The following is a 24,026-nucleotide window of genomic DNA, read 5'->3' on the forward strand; positions in this document are numbered from 1 at the left end:
ATGAGTTTGTAAGTGATAGTTTGGATAAAAGCGAAGTATCTTTTGGTATTTTCCCAATTTTCTTTTATCGGAAGCATAAAAAACTTTAGCAAGTTTGGCATATATATACCGGAGTGAGTTATTCTAAACGGTCTAAGTTCAAAACTTAACGTGATGCAATCGGGACTCCTATATATTTGTCAACATTTAGATGATTCCCAAGTCGAGCGTTTCTCTTTATTATGGAATTATTAAAAAAAAGGCATAGACATGGTAAGAAGTGTGTTAGAATATGTCTCGAGTTTGAGCTCGTGAACGAAATCCGATCCGGGATGAATTATTATTTGCGGACGTCCAAATATAAGCCATGGAAATCTAGATTTTTCTTTTTGGTGTAAAAGTTTCACTGGATAAGGATTCCAAACAAAACATGAAAGGGAAAGTCTGGGTGAGAGAAGAGGAAGTAAAATAAAATTAAACAAAGGGGCACACAAAATATATTCATGTTGCTCCAAATATATTTCATCTCCAGTACGCGTGGCTATCTTTAACTGCATTATGCTCTTCTTCACGCGGTGGACATATATATATATAGCTCATACGTTGGTTTTTCAAGAGAGAATAGTTGTTGATGATTCGCTTGAAATGCCGTTTTGAGTGCTTGATAGTGGAGCAGTGGGCGTGCTTTGCTGTGCGAAGAGGTGCAGAGGGACTCCATCGCGGGGCTTCGAAGTTCGGACAATTACATCCGCGTGCTAGTATTTTTTAGCCAATTAAAACTTGTGATAAGATCTGTGAATTCCTTCACGAGATTGAGAAATTATTTCGTGAGGAATTGTGAGGCTAAACAATACGTGAGTTATTGAGTGTAATTGGAGCTTGGGAAACACTTAGAGTGTTTGAGTGACTCGAGTATGGTTGTAATCTTCGTTGTATTACTTGATCTATAGTGGAATTTTGTACTGCTCTCCCCGTAGGCGTAGGTCACTACGATCGAACAACGTAAATCTGGTGTCCAATTTATTTTTTTATTCTGTCAAATTTATTATTCGATCGCTTGGCTTCCGCAACAAAGCGAAACTTAGGCCAATGCTGATATTATGTAAAAGCAAGGTATCGATCCTGGTGAGAACTTCAGGAGCTGGTATTATGAATGGTTGTATAGTGTGTGCTTGCAAAATCCAAAATGGGAGAGTATGCAGCACTCGGAGAGTGATTGGATGTTCGGACTCCTCGGTGAAATACTGTCGATTTGCATGTATCATGGGAAGTGCACATAGCTACATGTTCTCGATGTATTCAACATCCGCACCAAGCCATGCGCTGAAGTATCCCTCAAACGATGGTTTCTATCACGAAGCCTGCACAATAGAGTGTTCTTTCTCCAGATAGCAAAACTGCGAAAGTCAATTTTCATTTTTCGTTTCCTTTTCAACGTTTCATGTTAATATAAGCCATTCACAACTTTGACAAACCTTCTTGTGCTGACTTCCGATGCATCTGTGGCCCAAGAAAGGTAGGTGCCTTCAAAGAAGAAGAGAAGGTCTAACATGAACATGACGAGCACGTCAGATAAGCCAGGATGACCTCCCTCGTCACCCTGCAATCGTACGCATCGATCGACGAGAACGATGACCCCAATCGAAGCTCTCTTGCAAGAACCAGGCAAGTCATCCTTGGCTAACAAACAAGACTCGTCATGTCATGTAAGTCCTCTCTTCCTCACAAAAACATTCCAGTGCCTCTCAGCGTGTGATGTGATGAATAGAAAGAACTGACAAATTTGTATCTTCTAGGAGTAGTTGCTTTTAGAACGAAGAAGAAGCCTAACATGAAAGATAAGAGACTTTCTGATTAGCCAAGGAGATTGCCTGAAACCAGCATGAACTACTCGAACACTCGGTTCAGGTCGAATAGATCGAGTTCAGAGCAGGCAAGTCATCCTTGGCTACCAAATGAAACTCTTGTCTTCATGTTAGCCTCTCTTCTTCTTCTTGTACTCAAGTCCAATGCTTCAATAATTTCTTGCATTCATGTCTGCATTTATAGGGAATGGAGCCGAATACAAGATCAGATTCCAAAGCCCACTTATATTTGAGGAGGACCTCCCTAAGTCAATTTGCGGCATACAAATCCTCTCCTTTTAATTTGTCCATTTTTTCATATGCATGTAATAATTCTTATCACTCTCATAGTTGACTAAGCTCCCCATATAAGAATATATCCTTTTTATCAGCGCAGGGTTTACAGGTGTGTAATGCTCACTGAACTGAGCAAAAAAGCCAGCTGAAAACTTAGGAAAAGATATCGATGAATGGCTATTAATCAGGTATTTATCAGCATGATCCTGTTAAATTTTCCTTGAGGCAACTTGGGTTAAAGTCAATATTCCTGTGCTTTAGTTGCATTTCAGAAAAAAGTGGGCTGCCTCGGGCAATATTTGAATTGCAATGCATTTCATTAATTAAGACCCAGCTTGGCAATGGACTATATCAGATGATTTCTTGGCATAAAATCCTGAATAAAAAGATTAAATGAGGTCCTTTATGAACAGAGTTTGCACTAAGTATTTACTTCTTTGCCAGAACCGCTTGAATGTGCCGATGCTAGATATGAGTGGTGAAAAAAGATATAGTTGACAAATCATATAATGGTACTATTGGGTCCAGAAGGCCAAGCTAGCCATGCAGGTTTTAGCTTGAATTCAAAGACAATTTCATTTTCCATACCCACAACTGTTATCCTGAAGAATGGGTTTATGGGTGTCTCTGTTCCTGACCGTCACAATACATCCACTTGGAATGTTTCTGACCTGTCTTCATCCAAAGCACCACAATATCTGATAACAAAGGTTCTTGTTTTGAATTTGGATTCTTGACTAAAGTTGAATTTCATTTTAAGCTTCCTTCTTTGAGTGAGAGAATTCTTGGCAAGCAGACTTATCAATCCTCTTATCCTTCAATACTTTTTGTGTGTACGTACAGATCTCAATGGCATGGAGGCATCAACTTGTGAAAGATGCCCTCCAGAGGTAAAGTCGCCGACTCTGCCACCAATCACAGGCTTCTTTTCTTTCTTTTTCTTTTTTGATGGTGCTGATGGACTTTGTTCACTTGGCTTACTCTTGCACCTTTTCTTTGGATTTGATATTCCATTTGTAGCAATCCCCCCAAAAAATACCTTGATGGGGACCAGTTAAATTACATGTCGTGGACCGATAATAAGATCATCAATCAGAATGAGAACATCACCGAAAGGAAAAGAATGCAATTCTTTCTACAGTTGTGAATCTCATTCCCTTCTGGAATTTTCATTTCTGGAAAGCACAGAGACATTTCCATGCGTAGCTCCACAAGTGCAGCTGAGTTTTAAAGGAAAGATTTTGAATTCAGGTTGCCAGAAATGTGTATATAGCTTCTAAATGGAGAGAGAAAGAAAATGCTTGAAGTAAGATAGTTCAGGGTTGTGATTTGAGAGTGTGCATCAACACTGAATTAGACCTTCACTTCTCCAATGGAAAAGCTATAGTGCAGTAATGTCTGTCAAAGCAAAGAGGCTTTAGTTCTGTTCTGGTAGCTTCAAAAGAGAAGTGCATGTTTAGAGTAAGTCAGAACCCATGCCGTGGCCGAGACGAGGGTAATTGGGAACCATTTCATGATAATCAGGAAAATAGAAGTGGGAGATGAAATCATGTGATATTTTCTGTAAAAATATATGAACTTGCAATTAAGTTTTTAAAGTCGCCACTGGATTAACATAATTTTGAATATGCACCATGTTTTTTTCACGACGTCTGATTGACTCAATTTTTTCGCCTAGGAAAGCTCGTGACGAATGTATTAAAAAATGTGGCCTGGTTGACAAATTTTACACTAACAATGGATTTTCTAAACTACACAAAACAAAATACTCAACTTATTCCACGCTAGTAATTAAAAACAACACAATGTAGAACGCTCAACTTGTTCCGCGCTAGTCCTGCCCTTGCTCTGTTTGATGAGCATTTTGGGAGGGTCCTTACTTACTTATAGATCAATTCGCAAGTCCCCTCACATTGATGACAAATTCTTCAATCTAGTACGATCATTGACTAATGTGGCAAACTAATCAACAACTCAACCCTAATAAAACTGTTAAACATCAAAACAAATAACATACACCCATCATATTAACCTAGAAAAATAAAATCACACGAGAAAAAACAAGAGCAACGATAATTCACATATACATTGAAATTTCTCTTTGCGGGTATTGCGAAGAACGGGAACAACTGACATGGAGCTAATGTGCCAGGTGAGACACAAGCTGCTCTCAAGATTCAAGGCCCTTAAAACATGTCTGGCCTGGGTATTTACAGCAGAGCAATGAGAAAGCAACTGGGTTTCTTCTAAAGCCGAGTTTAGTCTAAATTGACCAACAATCGAAAACGTTAAATCCTGTTTCTGCACTTTATCATTAATTTATCTAAAAATTGGATGAAGATAATTTTTTTTACCAATAGATTTTTTGACACTATCTACCGTTGTAATAATTAAATATTAAACCATGGAGTTATTTGACAAGTTAAACTTTTAGAACAATTGGTAATGATCTCATAAATTTTCACATGATATTAGAGCACGAGGTCCTGAGTTCATTTCCAAGCCTTTTATCTGTCTTCCAAAATTTTTAGAATAGTTGGCAGTAATTCAACAAATTCTCGCATTAACAAAATCTACCGATATAGGAAAAAATTCGTTTTTTCAATTGAACAGTAGAACTGTTTGGTAGAGAATTACCCAAAAAGATTGTGTTAACTATCATTTAAATTGGATATCCATACTTTGCCGATGCTTAAAAAAGGGAATGAAGTCTATGATCTAAATCACAAAATTCTTAAGCTTCAAGTTCAGTTCCAGCTTGAATTTAGATTAATTTGAAGTTGAACTTAACTTGAATTTATAGTTCCAACTCTTCAAACTTTGATCACATCAACTTGATATATATCATGAGCGTCGATCCTTATTGGTGTATTATGTCACTCTAAAACATGCTCTTAGAAAAATTTGTGTTCACTATCTACAAATCCAATTCATGTGGATCTGATCAATCAGTCATTAGGTCAATCAGGCTAGGATCACACTCATAATCTAATGAACTATGACAATGAACGGCCCATTCAAGCCTCATTCAATCGAGAGGAGAGAGCGATAAGATTATGATCGATGAATCATTCTTTGGAAAGGACTAGCCATCACTTATATTTATGTAACCATTGGGAGTGTATAATAGAAATCTGATACCTTGACTTGGGGAGATCGCCAAGAGGGAGTCTAAGTCCGAGCTCATCAACATATCCAATTAAATCCACATTCACTCAAAAGCTTGAGCTAATGATTAATGAGTTAATTAGGATATATTAACTATTTCAAACACACCAATTCTTCGACGTGAGACTTTCTAAAACAACTCACATGTGCAACTTAACAATATTCTCCTCACATAAGAGCTCAGTGTTAGGTCTACTCCCCCTTAATTTCGATTTTCTTATGCATTAACATATCTTAACTTGAATCTCCAATGCCCACATTCACTCATAACTCATTGGTTTAAGTTTTTGAATAAAAGTGGGTTCAACTGAATATGTTGATGGGTTCAGACTTGGACTCTTATTGAAGCTGTTGAGCTTCTGCTATTCGCTCGCAAAGATAACATTTCTCGATTATGATTTGTAAGAACGTATGAATTCGTTCTGTGTGTGGGGACTTTGACTGTCCAAGCTTTTTCTGAAAGAATTATTCAAGATATGGAGAGATCAATTAATGAATGCAGAGTCTGGATAAGTAAGCAAACATTTCATCTATATAAATGTCATTTTTGCTTTCTTCAAATTTTCTAAGAACTAAAGATCCAAACTATAAGCCCACTCAACTTTTAGTTACTTCGACAGAAACAATAGTAGTTGAAAATTGAGGTTTTGTCCCTGAACCTCTTGATTTTTTAGGAGTCATTAATTAGTGCACATGCTGAACTCGGTTTAATTCTCATTTTTGCAAAATTTTATGAATGTGTCGAATGTGCTAAATTATTTATTTATCTTAAGTTTGTGGCCTTTCTAGTACACCAATATCTACTATGATAAATATGTCAAATTGTGTCAGTTTGTTTGCAATGCATGTATGGTTATGCAACAATGTTGCAATTTAGCTCAATTTGCGTGTGAGAGTTGTGAAACACAGACCAAAAACTGTATTTTAAAAAATCAGACTCCAGATTTATCATATTTCATAATTGAGAAAATAATTACTCTTGCGTTATGAGTAATTCTGTCTTTCCTTATTGCCCCCACTGGTGAATGGACTTAGTTCAGCCACTTATTAATAGCTGCTTTTGCAAATCCTATATCTGTCCAGTAATAGAATGCTCGCTCTTGGCTGACTTGGGGAGTATTTTATTGGAAAGAAGCAGCAGCCTTTTACTTTTTGGAAAAACACAATGTTGGCCAAATCCCTGGTACAGCTTGCCCTTTTTCCATTGATAAGGGAAAAAAGTTCCATTCCAATGGGTGCCCTGTCTACGGTGTTATTTACCAAAAATTGGGTTCAGTAAGTCTAGTATGCTATCTACATCAAGACTCTGATATTGATGAAACCAAAAGTTAAGAGTAAATAACCCCAACAACTTAACAGAACCCAAGTAAACCCTAGGATGAATGACAAATGTTCCATCTTTGATTGAATCCAAAAGGGTTTTTCCTTTGACAAATAAATAGGACTTGTTGGAGAGTTAGGATATTTATTTTTTGAATATCTGATTTGTAACTCCTAAGATGTATGGTTAGATCATTTATACACGCGATAAGTTGAACTAACGGGGTATTGAACTTTTGAAATCACTGTCAAAATATCTTTAAAATTAGTACTCCATTATCTGTTCGTGAATTCTACAGATAAATTGTCCATAGTTCATCTGATATCTCAGTCAGGTTCAGGCATTGCTGGTTTTTGTTACATTTCCTTAATGATGAACTTGATGAAAAGTTCTGTAGTTCTTTTGGAATTTAAAGTTAACTTGACAATTCAAAGTGTCTGATGCCTGTATCTTACTGAATACCTTGACTATGGTCCTAGAGCTATCTCTACCCTTTTTCTACTCCCTTCAGTAAATTTCAATACTCGAATGAAAATGGTTGATGCGCATTGAAGAACTTGCTTCACTTTCATTTTTGTTTTTAGCATATACAAACAGTTACATGTATATAGATCCGAAACGGGTGACAGAAAGGTCAAGTTTACTTATGTACCATCATCTCCAAAAGAGCTCTATTTGCTTCACTTATTGGAAAACTGTCTCTCATGCAGATTAAATTCTCAAGTCCCAGGCAATTCCAGAAATTACTTGGTTGCTGCATCTAGTTTACCATTTTTGGGACACATGAATGCATCTAGTTTACCAGTCTTCAGCTATTTTTTTTTTTCATTTCAGTGAAATTATTTCGAAATTCTTGCAGCTGCTTGCAGGACCTCTCCTCTCTGCAATACACATATATAGTGTCACTGAAGAGATGCGAGCTACCCCAGTGAACACATTAAATCCACAGAGAACTGCTTTGATTGTCGCCAACTTTCTCAAGGTTTGATCCTAAACTATGGGTTCTGGACTGGCTGATTTATTAGATTCTTCTGAATTTGGGTACTTTCAACATCGCTCTATGCCCAAAGTTACAGAATATCTTTCTCTTGAATTGATACAGACGGGAAAAGTATTGAGCCCAGCTGACATACGGTATCGGGAAGATCTCCTCTTTCCTGGGCGACTCATAGAAGAAGCTGGGAACGTGAAAGTTGGAAGAGCTTTACATGATGTTTTTAGGCCTTCGAAGATTAATGAATGGAAGGAAAAACTTCCAGAGGAGAAGTTTCTTTTAAGTCGTGGCAGTAAATGGATCGACATGGTCCTTGAGCACAATGCGACAGGTGAAGATGCATTGAGGGGTTGGTTGGTAGCTGCGTATGTCAGATGTATGGAGAAGTCTAATCATGAGATGAACGCGCGAGTCTTGCAAGACGCTTACATGAAGATGAGTGATACCTTTTCCCCGTTTGTAGCTGAAGTACAAGCCAAAGGATGGCATGCCGATCAATTTCTTGACGAACGGGAAGTCGATTTTCATGGTAGCATTATTGTTGTCTTGATGATATACGTATTCTTTAGGATAACCTCACCATCTTTACTGTTACAGAAGTTGATGAAAAGGATGATTCGAAGTTTAGAGCTGCTTTGCTCGCATGTACTATTGACCAATTTAGTCGAGAGGAGTAAAATAAGAAATGGTTGTGCACTCAATTCTGTGTTCATCGGATTAAGAAGACCGAAAGATCAGGGCAAATTTGTCTGGACTCAATGAAGGAGAGAGAAATAGGTGAAAACAAAGAGTCCGAGTCCAAATTATGTAGCTCTTATGGGCATTTTAGATATACATCAGTGACAAATTGGCCAAAGGAGAAAGGCAGAAAAGAGTACAAAGAATTCAGATTATAGTTCCGGTTTGAGCTGTCCGTTTTGCACATCCTAACTTCAGTCACTATTGGATGCTATGAAGCTCTATATTTTTGCATAATGTAATTGCAGGAGGCTGAAAAGATAATCACCCGCTTATTGCAGACTAAGGGTGCGCATGGCAACGATTCTGTGCCCGGAAACTGATTCTGCTAAGAAATAATTCTTTTTTATTCTGTGCCCGGGAACTGATTATGAGCATTTGAAGGCATTTGGTAACGGCCCAAAATTTTCATTCCTGAAATAGTAAAAAAATAGAAATGCGTTTGGTAATGGCATAAAATTTCTTTTTATTAATAATATTATAAAAATTTTAATATTTCTTTCTTTTTTTCTTCTCCTCCTTCTTGGCCATGGCCGGTAAAATATTTTTATTATTAATAATACTTTTATTATAATTTTTTTTTATTTTTTTGGCCATGGCCAGTAAAATATTTTTTTATTAATAATTTTTTTATTAAAATATTTTACTAAAAAATATTTTTATTGAAAATATTTTTTTCTTTTTTTTTAGCCATGGCCTCTGGCCATGGATGGTAAAATATTTTTTATTAATAATATTTTTTTTCGCCATGGCCTGGTCTCTGGCCATGGCTGGTAAAATATTTTTTTATAAATAAATTTTTTTGTTAATAATATTTTTATTAAAATATTTTTATCGAAAATAATTTTCTTATTTTTTTTCGCCATGGCCGGTATAAATTTTTTTATTAATAATATTTTTTTAATTTTTTTTTCGCCGTGGCATGGTCGCTGGCCATTATCTGTAAATTTTTTTTTCTTAATAATATTTTTTATTAAAATATTTTAATCTCGCTAGATACGGCGAGGGTGGCCCTCGCATCGGACATTAGAAGCTACATTAAAAACCAAGAAAAAGAAGAAAAAAAAAACTGATTCTCATTTTTGTTCCCAGAATCAAGAAGCTACTTTTTTTTTATTCTTGATTCTGCTCCAAAACTGATTCTGGGCACAAATTTGCAAGAATTTGTGCCCAGAATAAAAAAATTAAACAAACAGATTTCTGTTCCCAAACTGATTCTGGGAACAAAAGAACAGAATCAAACACTATTTGGCAAGTTGCCATGCGCAGCCTAAGCTTTTAAGTGTTCACATAAGCAACACAAAAGACCGGAGGCAAGCCATTCATTGTACAGTATAACGTATGTAGACCATTTATGTTTAGGATATTAGAGAAAAAAGCAAATGCTTAACTACACCACAACATTGAAGAAAAGAGGGCTAGCTAAAAAATACATACATAAGCAAATATACCGAGGAAATGTGTGGTACATTGATCGATCCCGACATGGCAAAGATATCAACAGATCAACACGAGACCATTGCTTGCAAGAAGCAGCCCTCTTTGCCTCGTGGTCGATTATTGTAGCTGCTCTCAAAATTCGTCCTCACTGTACTCTCAATACATGTATTTCCTGAAAAAAGAAAAAAAGTGTGTTGTGATAATGGATTTTGTGATAATATTCGGTATGATTTTGAGTAACAGTTTCTCACAGTTATGCTGTTATATCATTGTACCCTTAGTAGGGTTATGCAAGTATACCTGTCCGATTATTGGGCCAGTTCTGATCTTATGCTAAAGATTATATATCTGCCTACTATGTTAAGTTACTCGTTGAATAAGATAATTCTGTATGCATAAAAACTGCATCTCCGATCACTAGTAGAGGTAGAGGATCACTTACTGGCTAGTTTGCTCATTCCTGTATAATATAATGTTTTTCCAGATTTAGCTGAAATTGTTGAGGATAGATAGTGACTATGTTGGAAAGTTCTGAATACTTGTTTTAAGTTTATTTGAGGAGAAGACCAGTTGGTTTTTATATTAAGGTATCAAACCTATGGACACAATTCCGTTGCATACAAGTTATCATGGATATGTGGAATAATATATAGAGTTAATATCACGAAAAATCCTAATTTTATACACATGTGACAAATTTATCCAAAATTATTTTTTTGACAACCAAAAACCCCAAACTTATACATTTGTGACAAATTCTAAATTAATACCACGAAAACCCACAAACCGGTACACATATGACAAACGGAGTGTAAAACCTCAAACTAGTACACCCGATAACTGCCACTTGTTATCCAGCTCAAAAATTTAACGATAAAATTTAACAGAAACTAACATAGGATAAAATTGTCATAGGTGTACCGGTTTAGAGATTTTGATAGTCAAAAAATTTGTTTGGAGTAAATTTACCAGTTTGGAGTTTTTCGTGGTATTAACCCTAATTTATACAAGCGTTTTAATTTAGTGATATAATTGAGGTAGATGATTGAGTTGCTTAGCATGTGTTTGGGACTATAAAAATGCACAAGCGGCACCGCCGCGCATCCGAGATGGGTTAGGGGTGTGACGAGTCTTTACAGGAAAGTAAGATTCACTTCGATTCATGAGGATTAGAAAATGGCATCGGGCATGTCGAGAAACAGGTGAAGGACGTGAGCAAAGAAAGTTTTAATCGAACAGAAAGAATAAGAGAAAAGAGCGATTAAGAAGAGATATCATAAAGAAGAATCTTTCCATGGTTTCGATCTGAAAAAAAAAGTACAGATTTGGCGAAGTGGGCTTGAAGCTCTTGTGTAAGTAAATGAATGCGTTCGAGCATGAAAAGTCAAATTAATTTTGTTGGGAAACTCGTCATGCAATGGTTCCATGGTCTAGTGGTCAGGACATTGGACTCTGAATCCAGTAACCCGAGTTCAAGTCTCGGTGGAACCTTTTTTCAAGCTCTTCGCACCCATTATTTTTTCTCCAGGATTAAAGCTAGAATAAAAACAAAATAATTATTTTTTTTTGTTAGGGGGATATCTGGAGCTCTTTGTAACAAAGAAACCATGTTGATATTCTTTTTTGTGGTTAATTTTTTTCTCCTCTTAAAAGTAAAGTACAACAGTATGGGGTACCTATACTTGATTATGATGTTGTCGATAGCTTGGAAGTCGACACACATTTTAAAGGATCCATCCTTTTTTTGTTCGAGTAGGTTTGGAATCGAACAAGGACTCATGCTTTCCCTCTGTATCCTCTTACAATTAGCTCATCGGCTTGTCGTTGCAACTCTTTAGTTTCCTCCTCTTGCATCAATAAGTAGCTTTGTTGGATAAAGAAGCACCACGAAGCAAATCGATCCAATGCTCTATTCCTATATTGGGAGGTAATCCAGGTGGCAACTCCATCCAAAAAACATCTTCAAACTCATTCACCAGCGGTTGCAATTTTGGGTGTGGGAATCTCTCTATCTCATTTTTTCGATTTTCTACCATAAGTAAAGCAAAAACATTCTTTTGTTTGCGAATGACTCTCTCCACCCTTTTTTTATGCAAGGAAAAATTTTCCTTACTAGTATTTCCCTCCCCGGATTGATTTTTGTGGTTCAAGAATGGGCTTAAAGATGTAAAGGTGATGAGTTTATGTTCTTTTTGGAATAAGTAAGTATTTTTCAATCCATTATGGATGGCTTTTCGTCAAATTGCCAGGGATTCCCAATAACAAGTGGCATGCTTCCATGAGCATGACATCACACAAAACCTAATCTCGATAATTTCTCCCAATTGAAAACGAAATCAAGGCTTGTTTAGTTACCTAGATATCATTCCCTTTCTTCAGCCATCGGAACTTGTACGGTTTGGGATGCTTGGAAGTGGACAGCTTCAACTTGTCGGCAACTCCACAACACTTGTCGACACTTTGTTGGAGCAGCTTCCACCATCAATGATCAAATTACATATCTTTCCACAATTGATTCATCCAGTTAGCAATCCTTTGCTACTTTTGTTTTCATTGTTGCATTCTTTACGTTTTCCTTTGTTGGATTTTATTGGTCTAGGAGGTCGGATGGTTGCTGAATCTGTTACGTCTACTGCGGTACCCTTGCACGTCCTAGAACCCAAACCAGGAAAAACTAGTTTAGGATATATTGCATGTGAGACCCATTTGATCTACGGTTTTGCGTTTTGTGATAGTTGTTCCCATGTGTTTTTAACTTGTCCGAATTTATAAATGATGAGAGAACTATCGAAAGTTGCACAAGTCCAAAAAATGAACAATTTCACCATGGCGTGTTATCAAAAGATCGGGTAGGTATTTAAGTACATTGAACCATTTACAATAATGATGCACATGTCACAAGCGGTGTACTGAACTTGATAGACAGCCTAGCATAGCAAATTAAAAACTAGTTCTAGGATTTTTCAGCCTAATGCCTTCTAGAGTGAGAATCAAAGCAACTTTCTAGCATCATTGAGGACGGCCATAGGCCAATGTTACATCAGAAGCCAAATCTCAATGAAAGTCAATTTGCAATGATCTGTTGTTTTTGTGTATGTAAAGTTTAATCACTAGGGGAACATGCCATTATTCTTCCCCTTCATATAGTGTGCAGGAATGCATAAGGGATTTGATACCTGATGAACCAATGTTGTTCATAAAGCGATTAGCATGGTAAAAACAATCACTTGGATGAGAGAGAAATTCAGCTCGTCTAACATTGATATTGAATATGGTTTTTGCCTGATTCTAAGGATTTCCAATTTGCTTCCCGGGAGTTAGGTGGATTCCCCTTTAGAGCCCTCATCTTGTTAAGCTGAAGTTCTTGTGCTAGAAACCTGGACAAATGGCTGGATACACCATTGACATGGCCGCCTTTAAACACATTCTGCTACACAGTCAACCTAAGGACAGTCTTATGGTAAAAAAAAAAAAAAAAGAGATCTAAAGACGGTTTGTTGCTTAGGGAAAATTTTCATTCATAGTAGATGGAACTCAAATACGATTGGAGGAATTGCACACATAGCTCTCTTCTGATCGGTCTTTGCTTCACATTCAACAATTACAAGTAAGATATTTCTCCATAGTCTGACGTTTTTTCCAGGTCTCTCCCTAATATGGCATGCACCTTTCGATAGCTTTTATTGGAAGCATAACCTGTTTATCTCACTGACTGCTGTGATTTTTCCCCAGTTTCTATGCAGGCAATGCTGTTGATGGTGACAGACAGCAGCGTTGTTTCTTTGGCTATCGGGGTTTCTGCTTCTCACCAGATAAAGTTGAAATCGTTCTTCCCTGTTTTCTTTTCCCGTGTATTGAGCGCTGATTCTTGAGATGAAGCACATTATTCTGGTCTGTTTCCTTCATAGGTTAACCAGCCCACTGAACTTGGTTGTGGACCAGGCTTTAATGAAGGCATTACCTTTGGGCCAGCGGAAATAACAATATCAAAATTTTCTAGTGCGACAAACGGGGCGGATCCATTGGTTATGCCACTAAGGAAGCGGGAGAACTGCCATCTCCGCTTGTAACACTTTAAAACTTTGATATTGTCAATTCGATGCCTTCACGGAAGCCAGAGAACTTCCATTTTGTTCATCAAAACCTGGAACAATTCCGCAATGGCGTGAGCTGTCAGAGGAGGGGGATCCTGACAAGCAGCATCCCGTTGTTCATTCTCATCGACCCCATTCCCTCTCCCGTCTTCTCCTATCAACTGCAGATTGACAGGAGGAGGTTCTTGTCCCTAAGGAGCCTCATTCGACAGGAGCGGTGGCCTCCCAAAGATCCCACGAGACAACATTTGGCCAACAGTATTTGCACTTCTCCTTGTTTGAGCCATTGCTTTCTGTAGTTCTCACAAACAACACCAAATTGTGCTGAAATTTTTTTCCGGTGACAGGAGTAGCTGCCAGGGATTGGCAATGGGGTTTTGAACCTTGTGAATACGTGCTTCTTACTCCCTGCTTCCCGCTCTAGTCCTGCAGAACACATACACGAAAGTACTTGAGACTTGAGAGTGGTGTTTATGGGCACCGTTCCACGCTCAAGTCAGATTAATGATGGTTCAAAGGGAAATTGATAAGAGTTTTGGCTCTTTTCTTACAATCCTTCACTTGGTGAGAATGAATGAGTGTTTCCCGTACCTGTTCCATCGAGTGTTGCTCAAGTTACGTCGTTCCACATTTCTGGCACTCGGGCTTTGTTGCCTTGACCATGCGGAACTAGGTAGTTTGGACGTGCTCCGACTTTCGCAGGGTCATCTTTGATGGGCGTATGATGGGTTTGTTTCTCGACTTCGAGCCGCGCAAGTGAAGATAATAATCGCGACATCTCTTTCGTTGGATGCACTATCAAGTGGTTCTGGACTTCGGCCCCCATGACTAGGAATAAGAAAGGAGTTTAAAGACAATTGGCAAGCCAAGTCGTTTGTTCTTGTTGTGCCAAGAAAGGACGCCAATTCTAAGCATTGGTGATGTCGAAAAGCTGACAAGTAAGCCACTCAAACAGAGGCCAAACATGGCTAATGCATTTCTGTAGTATGTTCTAATTTATAGCATGCTCCTTTTGTTGTGAACGTGAATTATGTAAAAGTTATCGAAAAGAGAGAAGGTAAATCACCCATTGTTCGTCAATCTAATATGTTGCCCGTGGTAGGCATGCTCACAGTTCGCCAATCTAATATATGTTGTAAGTAGTGGCATCTACACGAGAACGATGAGTTAAATAAATGGATAAAGGCACCGGTTGTCCTTAAACTCTTTCAATTTAGTTCAATATGATTCCCAATTCTTGTTTTTGTTTAACTGAGTCCTTGAATTATACATTTCTTCTGTTCAAGTTAGTCCTTCCATCACATACATTGACCCAATTTTTGGCGCGAAAGATCACGTCGGCGCCCCATCAATACATGGATATCTATGTCATGCCATGTTATTGCGCTATTCCAACTCTTTGCTGACGTGGAATATAGAAATAAAACAAAAAAAAATGGAAAAGAAAAGAAACAGAAGTGTAAGAGAGAGAATGCCCGCTGCAAAAGTTGGGTTAATTGCTACGCCTTAATCATCCTTCGCCAGAACGTGGCAATGCGATCACGAAGGTGGTGACCGGCATTCACATCAGGTTCGCCTAAGCTTGGCGAAAGACGATGGCCCTTAGTCGGTAGCGGTGGCGCCGCCACCGGCAGTAGCTTTCGTTTCACTTCTTGTCCATTTTGTCTTTCATCGTGACTCCGTTTGTTTTGTGAAAAATAAATTATTTGAAAAAACATTTTTCCTAAAAACGATTGTTTGTATTAATTAAACAATAGTCAATGAGAAATTTTTCGTTATTGATAATAATTTATGTCTTAATACTTTCTTGGACAATAAAATTATTTTTCGTTTGTTTATTTTTGTATGTGATACAAAATAAATATTTTAAGAAAATATTTTTCTAAATTATTTATTTTTCGCAAAACAAACGTAGCCTTCATTTTTTTTTTCATTTGTTTTCTCCTTTTGGGAATATTAAAGTGTTTTCTTTTGATTCTTAGTTTTCAATTGTCAGGTATCATGACACGCGGATGCCACTATGGCCAATTCCGAATCGCTGGCCAAATTAGCATTTTTATTGTTCTTTTTTGGGTTAATATTATAAACAATCTCAAACTGATACATCTGCGACAAATTTATCCAAAATTAATATTTTGACCGTAAAAAACCTCAAACTGATATACCTGTAACAAATTTACTCTAAACTAATTTTTTTACTACAAAAAAAATCACAACCGGTATACTTGTGATAAATTTATCCTTATTTAATTTCCATTAAATTTGATTAATACCACAAAAAATTACAGGGTATACCTAAACATCTAAAGTAGGATAAATATTACAGTTACATGCTTGTGTTTAGTTACATAGCCTAAACATCTAAAGTTGAAATAAAATAAAAATTAGCAAATTAAGATTAAATTTAAAGCAATTTTCTTGTAAATTAACCGGATAATCTCATATATCAAATTAGTTTTTCTGACATATAAAAATACTCATCATAGATTTGGATAAAAATGCTCATCATTGATTCGGCTAAAAAGAGATGAAAATCGTCATATATAATTGAAGAAGGACGTCGCCGAAATAAATAAAGGAAATACTCGTAAAAAGAATACGGTAAATGCTCATCTAACGACATACTGCTTTTGCCATCATCGCGACGATATGTCAAGGACCACATTGAAAATCGCGAAAAGTGAGACCAACACGATATTTCGACTCTTAATAATAGAAACATATATCCCGTTAAAAACCAACCGTTTACAAGTTGATGTTCTCAGAAACCATGGCGACGGCTTCTGGTGCGTACCCAAACCCCCTAATTCCATACGTCCCACCGACCTACCTTCAATTTCAGGCCGATTTTGTAAGGCTGGTGAATGTTGCCCGCGAATCAAATCCTGACGTGGGTATTTTGATAAGCCATTTGTGCTGCTAATAATCTGCTAGGTTGCTGTCTCTTCGTCTATTTACCGTTCTCGTGTGATGTTGGTGACTACTGTGAATGTTGCTTGAAGCACTAGCTAGTTCCTATTGAATTGTCTTTGCCAGTCTCTGTTGGAGTTCCAATTGATCATGTATCAAGTCTAAAGTCAGCTTTTGAGTGGTGCTGATGTTTACGGCGGGAATGAAATTGTATTGCGGAAGAAATTTGCTTGAATGGATATACAAAGTTCCGACTTTTTCAGAACTCAGTAACCACCGCCGACAGGACAGAAGTAAATATTTTGCTATGGCCGAGTATTTTGCGGCCAAATGAGCAGAAGAGAGACTTTTTCAGAACTCACTTCGTCTCGGGGTTTGCCCTTGCCCCGTCTCGGGCGTTTCGATTTCGCTTCGCTCTTCCGCGGTCGCGATTACCGTCTCGTTCTCGGAGCTTCTCCGACATCATTCCGTGCTCGCTGAATCCTGCAGCGGCTTTGCCCGCGATTGGAGCAGGAAATAGTGTTTTGCGTTCCCGTTTAAAAATTGCCCTACAGGCCTTTGATGAGATGTTGTGTTTTCTTACACGAAATCTTGGTACGACAGAGGCGCGAAGATTTTTCAGGCGGACAAGTACCGGAAAGGTGCATGCCAGAAGAAAGGAAGACTCTCTCTCTCTCTCTCTCTCTCTCTCTCTCTCTCTCTCTCTCTCTCTCTATATATATATATATATATATATATATATATATATGTGGCATGCGCGCCCTATCCAGTGTAGGGTGTTCTTTTTGTTCAAGTCCAACATATTTCCTAGGATTCACAACTCATGAAATGTTTATTCAACTTAAATATGAGAATGTTTGAGGTGGTTAATGGGCTGACTTTTCCGGTTTCCTTATTCGCACTTTGTCTCCGCTTTGGACCTACCAAAAAGCAAACTTGCCGTATTTTCCCTGCGTTTTTAAAGCTTATCAAAGTGCGAATATGAGTTTTTCTGATTCCAAAATTTGAATTCTCAATTTCCTTCTGTTGTTGGTTTTCACTAGGGGAGAGAATCATAAGGTATTTTGGTACCTCCATGGTGTTTACTTGTACCTCATTATGGCCTTTACCTCTTTTATATTGTCAACTGTGATTTGCTTGTCTTGTACCAATATTAGCTGAAAAATGGTGGCTAAATGCAATTCTGCGTTGGCTCCTGCAGCTGTGGTGCCATGACTCATGATTCGAAGTCATGTATGGAAAGACCTCGGGAAGTGGGAGCCAAATGGACAAACACACACATTGCACCTGATGAAAAGATAGAGACCTTTGAGCTTGACTATGATGGTAAGAGAGACCGGTGGAATGGCTATGACGCGTCAAGCTATGCTCTTGTGATTGAGAGATATGAGGCTAGGGATAATGCTCGAAGAAAATATCTCAAGGAACAACAGCTGAAGAAATTAGAGGAGAAAAACAATAACCAAAATGGTGAGGATGGTGATAGTGATGAGGAAGATGAGGAAGATGACTTAAGGGTGGATGAGGCAAAGGTTGATGAAAGCAAGCAGATGGACTTTGCAAAGGTTGAGAAGCGTGTTCGCACAACAGGTGGTGGAAGTACTGGATCTGTTAGGTAGGTGGATCCTTTTGCTTTGACATTAGCAGTCTTTCTTTCTTTCAATGTTTTAGGAACATTAATAAGAAAATTAAACCACTTAAATTTTTAGTATTTGTATGATTATTTGAAGATTTACAAAGTCTCATGAATGAGTTTTCTTCCCCCCCCTGTTCTTCATATTCTGGATATTACTGGAACTGTTAGGTAGGTGGATCCTTTTGCTTTGACATTAGCTGTCTTTCTTTCTTTCAATGTTTTAGGAACATTTATAAGAAAATTAAACTACTTAAATTGTTAGTATTGATATGATTATTTGAAGATTTACAAATTCTCATGAGTGATTTTCTCCCTCCCTCTTCTTCATGTTCTGGATAGTACTAAGTTGATTTATTTGTTTAGGAACCTTCGTATTCGGGAGGATACGGCGAAGTATCTTTTGAATCTTGATGTTAATTCAGCACACTATGATCCCAAAACTCGGTCCATGTGTGAGGATCCCCTTCCAGATGCCGATCCAAATGAGAAGTTCTATGAGGTAAGTTCTTTGAATTTTTTTGGCAGTAACTCTAGCTCATCTACTTACTTTTTGAGGCATAGATATATTACTAAAATCAATTGATTCTTACTTTCAGGGTGATAACCAATATAGAAATAGTGGTCAAGCTCTTGAATTTAAGCAGCTTAACACACATGCTTGGGAAGCATTTGATAAAGGGCAAGACATCCACATGCAAGCAGCGCCATCTCAAGCTGAGTTGCTTTACAAGAACTATAAAGTTATTAAGGAAAAATTGAAGTTTCAAACAAAGGATACCATCCTGGAAAGGTATGGCAATGCAGCCTCAGAGGAAGAGCTCCCAAGAGAGCTGCTCCTGGGACAGAGCGAGAGAGAAGTGGAATATGATCGTGCTGGCAGGATCATTAAGGGGCAGGTGGGGTATCTACTTAAGGTTTTCTTCAATTCAATCACGAAATAAACTTGCTAAAACTCTCCACCTGAATTTGCTATATCCATCCTCATTCTCCTTGCTAATACTATTGGGGTTGCTTTTCCTGAATCATAAGGATATTTCCAATTCATGCGACGGTATTGAGATACTTAACCAGCTCTTGTGCTATTTCAGGAGTCAGCATTGCCCAGAAGCAAGTATGAGGAGGATGTTTTTATTAATAACCACCCTTGTGTTTGGGGTTCATGGTGGAAGGATCATCAATGGGGCTACAAGTGCTGCAAACAGACTATCAGAAATAGCTACTGTACGGGTGCTGCCGGAATTGAAGCTGCCGAGGCAGTAAATGAACTAATGAAATCAAATATTGCTCGAAAAGGAGCCACAGAAGGTCAGTCCACTTTTTCACCCTAATTTTTCTGCCTTTAGAGGATCATTTGCTGGAAAAACTATTTGTCCTCAGTTTCACCTCTCTCGTTCAGCTTCTTCGATTGTTTTGATCAAAAAGTTATCGGATGCTTCTTGATTGCTTGATTTTGTTGATTATCATGGTTGTAATATCGTTTTCCAAAGTGGAATTTTGATACTATGACCGCTTGACTGGTTTTTGCTCTGGCATTTGTGGAAACAGAGGTGGCTGCCCCAGCGGAGGAGAAGAGGCTGGCTACCTGGGGAACTGATGTCCCTGATGATTTGGAGTTGGACCAGAAACTTCTTGCTGAAGCACTTAAGAAGGTAACTGGACCATTTTCAGTTCTCTGTTCGTGCTTTATTTTCTCCTTTCCAACCTATATCCTCTTAAACAGGATAATTGAGGAAAGAAGTGGGAATTTCATATAGATCAACAAGTACAATGTTACCATTGAAAATCGATGATGAAATTGAGGGTAGCTAGACATTGTTGCTCAGAATAAATTTAGTTTTTAGTTTAGTAGTGTATACTGCACTGCAGAGGGGAGGGGAGGGGAGTGGAGGCTCGGTGTATAGTAAGGGAAAGGTGACAGAATGTTATGCCTGTGATTTGTGGTAACCGCCTCTTTTTTTAGAAACAATGGGAAAGCAACGGTTGAGTCATAGACAGTCCATGTTTAATTCGGCTAATTCTTGTTTGATTCACTTTGCACGGGAGGATATAAGAAAGCGAGAAGAGAAAGATGAAAGGAAGCGCAAATACAATGTCAGATGGGAGGATGAGGTATCCCTCTCTCTCAATTTTGGAGTACCACAGAAGAACTGGTATTCCACTCCTTTAATTTTTTTGTGGCTTCTGTGTTGCCATTAACACTTATTACTTGCAGGTTACTGCTGAGGATATGGAGGCTTATCGGATGAAGAAGATACACCATGATGATCCAATGAAAGCATTTCTGAGCTAGGTAGATAAATAGCATGTAATAGTCAGCTGGTCTACTTGGAACACACATACACTATGGATGTTATGTGATCGTTCGTGTTACATCAAAATAACCATATGCTAGTGTTCCCCTAGTATTCTGTATTGAATCCAGCCTCGCGGCATGTGTTGGCAATTCTGTTTTGTGGCAATTGTTTCTGCTATAGGATGAATACAAAGCTGAATATTGGGGAATTCTTATGCTTTTTGGTTGTTTAGTTTATTTATTGACATAATGAAGGTGATGTATTTAATGAAGTCATGTTTAGTTGCACTTCTTTGATGTGTTAGGATTAGGGGTGATCGGTTCCCGGTCCAGTTCGATTCCAAGGTGGAAGCGAGAAACGGACCGGTTGGTTCTAGGACCCATTTTGGTCCGGTTCAATGGAACCGGTCACTTAGGGTTGAGTTCACATTTTATTAATTTTTGTCAATTAATTTATGGCATTGAAGTTCACTCAGGGTTTAGTTCACATTTTACTACTTTTTGTCAATGCAGTTCACTTAAAGTTTAGTTCACATTTTACAAATTTTTTAGAGAAATAAAAAAATTTATTTGTAGTCAATCTGGTCGATCCAGTTCGGTCCTATTTCCCCTGGAACCGAGAATAACTGTCCACTTTTAAGAACCGGAAATCAGACCGATACTTCTGGAACCAAACCAAACTGATCAGTTCGGTCCGGTTATGGTGATTTTGGGTTTGGGCGGTCCATTTTGCACACTCCTAGTTAGGTTGGTGCCTCATTTCACCTCCTTTGATTTATCTATGCGGCTTTGGGTGACATTTTGCTGAACTTGATGAGGGATATCTCCGGTTGATAGCATTAAGAGAGACCGAATTTGCATGCACGCTTACTACTCTCTCGGCCGCCATATGGACTTGCATCATAGGATTGTCTCCCCTTTATTTTTTTGTCAGAAGATTGTCTCCACTTTAAACAATGAGAATGAATATTCCCTTCGTCGGTCGTTTGCATAGCCTGTTGTTCAGAAGTCCCACATGACTCCAAACAGGAGTGGTCATGTTTGGAGTACAAGGAAAGAGGCGATGCCTTTTTTAAGTCCATGCTCCAGTTCATTTGTAGATTGTCTTCACATAATTGAGCCTGATGGATCTGTGAAACGAACAACTTGTGTACTCCGAGAACACGATACATACTAGTCCAATTCAAATGAAAGTGTTCGTCCTGGCTTTCTCACTTTCCTCAAAACCGTTGTTTAGATTGGAAGTTTCCAAAGAGTCGGTGGATATTGTTCCTGGACGTCACTCGAATTTAGTAACGGATGCCTGCTATTTTCACGAGTTGATTCGTTGCGAAATTCAGGCCATGCTTGATTGGTATGGTGTTACTGGAAATCTAGGCTCTATTATGCAAAAAGTATATACACAGCAGAAGGCTGAGTTTGACGACAGTAATCACAAATCCAAAGGGAGGGAAAAAAAATAGAAGAAAAAAAGGAAAAAATATATATGAAGTTACCCATCATGGTACTCGATTAAAGTCTGGGATGTGTGGTTAAAAAGACTGTGATTTAAGAGGCCATGGCGGTGGTCTGTTCTTATAGGAATAGTATCGAAGCGAAGACACCCGTACAAAAAAATATATATATATATATGAAGTTATCTACTACAAACTCCGCGCCACCATCTCCTGACGCTCCATTTCGGCTCGGAACTTGGAGACGAACTCCTCGGCTCTCTCATCGATCCTGTGAGTCAGCGGCGATTGCCAGCCCTACCGACTCCCACACGTCGTCCGCTTCGCATGTCTTTGCATTGCTTCCATCGTGATCCTCGTCGTTCTTTCCTGCCTCAGGAGCAGAACGATCAATAGTAGCGATGCTCTTGGGACTCGGCATATACTTCACAGAAAGAGTGTCCAGGCAATGATGCTCTGAGATCCCATCCAGAGGCTCCTTGACGAGCTTAATCGACAAAAACATGCGCCTGCTGCCTCTTGAACACGCGGCGCCGGACGTTGAAAATGCTCGATGCCTGGACGCACCGAGGCCTCTGCCTATTCTGTCGACGGGGCTGCTTCACAACAAAGACGGGCTCGTCAGCTTCCGAAGAAGCGGCGGCGAGAAGTTCAGCTTTGGGCAATTTGTAGACAGGTCTCGGCCTGTGGAGCTTGGAGGTGAGGATCTTCCAAGCCTTCTTGGGAGGCGGGAGCCCCAGGGCTCAGGCAAGACATGAGGAGCACTGGAGGGAGCTAACGAAAGCGTGTGTGCTATGTTTCTGGGGCTGGGAGTAGCATAGAAATAAGCTCTTTATAATGAGAAGTTGGGTGTAAGATTCTTCTTCTGTGTGTTTTCATGGGAGAGGTGACTGAAGATTTCGTGGGATGGCTTAGGTTTTACGCCTGGGTTGATTCTGTGGATCAGCTTGGTTCTTACGCTAAGATTTCTGAGCCACTTCGGTCATGGCTTCTTCGTATCCCGAATGTGAAATGCTATTGGTGTTTTTAGATTGAAAGATTCTTCGAATTTGTAATTCTGTATTCGGTCACATCTTTTGGGTTACTTGTTAGACACCTAATTTTTAGCTCATTTTTGTCATATTTTCAAAAATTTCAAAATTAGATTTAGGGATCTTGGCCAGGCCTGAAAACCTATTTCTAAACCAAAAAAATAATTTTTTAGCATTTTTTCTTAATTTCTTTTAGTCAAAATAAGCAAGAAAATCAAGAAACATAGTAAATGGAATCCGAAAATTCCATAAAAATATTCATTAGTCTTCTTTTAAATCCAATTTCATAAATACATTGTCAATTTTAGAAAATCTCAATCGGGTATATGCTTTTCCCAAAATTGAGCAAAATTAAACCCGAATTAAACCAAAAAATGAAATTAAAGTTTTTCTAGTCATTTTGAAGTCATAGTGTCTTTACAATAATTGATTCTGGGACCTTAGTCAAGGAAAAAATTTTCCATCAATAAAGAAAACACCTTCAAAAGTGAAGAATTCCATTCTCTTTCCTCTCTACACTCCTTCACATTCCTTTTCTTTTTTCATTATTTCTATTTTCTTTTTCTTTCTTTTTCTTTTATTTTTATTTTTTATTTTATTTTTCCTTTTCTTTTCTTTCGGGCAAGCTCGTCCCTCACCTATGGCCGGTCGCCGGCGATCAGCAGAGAAAAATAGAAAATAAAATAAAAAGAAATAATTACAAATACCGACAATACACCAGTTGCGGCAGAGGAACAAATTGCTCCCCAAATTCTACTGAAGAGAACATGCAGGGTGACCATTAAACTGAAATCCCAATGAAGAAAACCAAACATGAGCGCACGGGT

The 24,026-nt window shown here is 38.3% G+C and overlaps 2 protein-coding genes, 1 non-coding gene and 1 pseudogene across 4 annotated transcripts; 3 read left to right on the forward strand and 1 right to left on the reverse strand.

Moving 5' to 3' along the window:
- Nucleotides 1-5,861: 5,861 nt before the first annotated feature.
- LOC115676817 (protein root UVB sensitive 2, chloroplastic-like) lies at nt 5,862-8,395 on the forward strand. Of its 2 annotated transcripts, XM_056305131.1 has the most exons (3): nt 5,862-6,471; nt 7,469-7,591; nt 7,712-8,395. In XM_056305131.1, the coding sequence occupies exons 1-3, from the start codon at nt 6,454-6,456 to the stop codon at nt 8,363-8,365; spliced, it is 795 nt and encodes a 264-aa protein (XP_056161106.1). In that variant the 5' UTR covers nt 5,862-6,453; the 3' UTR covers nt 8,366-8,395. The 2 variants fall into 2 exon arrangements, with proteins under 2 accessions (XP_056161106.1, XP_030455694.1); XM_030599834.2 differs by lacking the exon at nt 5,862-6,471 and having other exon boundaries at nt 6,727-7,591; nt 7,712-8,388.
- A 2,805-nt stretch (nt 8,396-11,200) lies between these two features.
- Nucleotides 11,201-11,272, forward strand: TRNAQ-CUG (transfer RNA glutamine (anticodon CUG)). Its single transcript has one exon. It is a non-coding gene; the product is annotated as a tRNA-Gln (tRNA).
- A 6,408-nt stretch (nt 11,273-17,680) lies between these two features.
- Nucleotides 17,681-20,986, forward strand: LOC115676900 (pre-mRNA-splicing factor SLU7-A-like). Its single transcript, XM_056305119.1, has 6 exons — nt 17,681-18,400; nt 18,785-18,920; nt 19,018-19,317; nt 19,510-19,726; nt 19,967-20,530; nt 20,634-20,986. The coding sequence occupies exons 1-5, from the start codon at nt 17,961-17,963 to the stop codon at nt 20,173-20,175; spliced, it is 1,302 nt and encodes a 433-aa protein (XP_056161094.1). The 5' UTR covers nt 17,681-17,960; the 3' UTR covers nt 20,176-20,530; nt 20,634-20,986.
- A 1,371-nt stretch (nt 20,987-22,357) lies between these two features.
- LOC115676917 (uncharacterized) lies at nt 22,358-23,154 on the reverse strand (annotated as a pseudogene).
- Nucleotides 23,155-24,026: the final 872 nt, after the last annotated feature.

Source organism: Syzygium oleosum, unplaced genomic scaffold, assembly GCF_021117445.2.
Source record: "Syzygium oleosum isolate NSW1041296 unplaced genomic scaffold, Sole_v2.1 Sole_v2.35, whole genome shotgun sequence".
NCBI lineage: Eukaryota > Viridiplantae > Streptophyta > Magnoliopsida > Myrtales > Myrtaceae > Syzygium > Syzygium oleosum.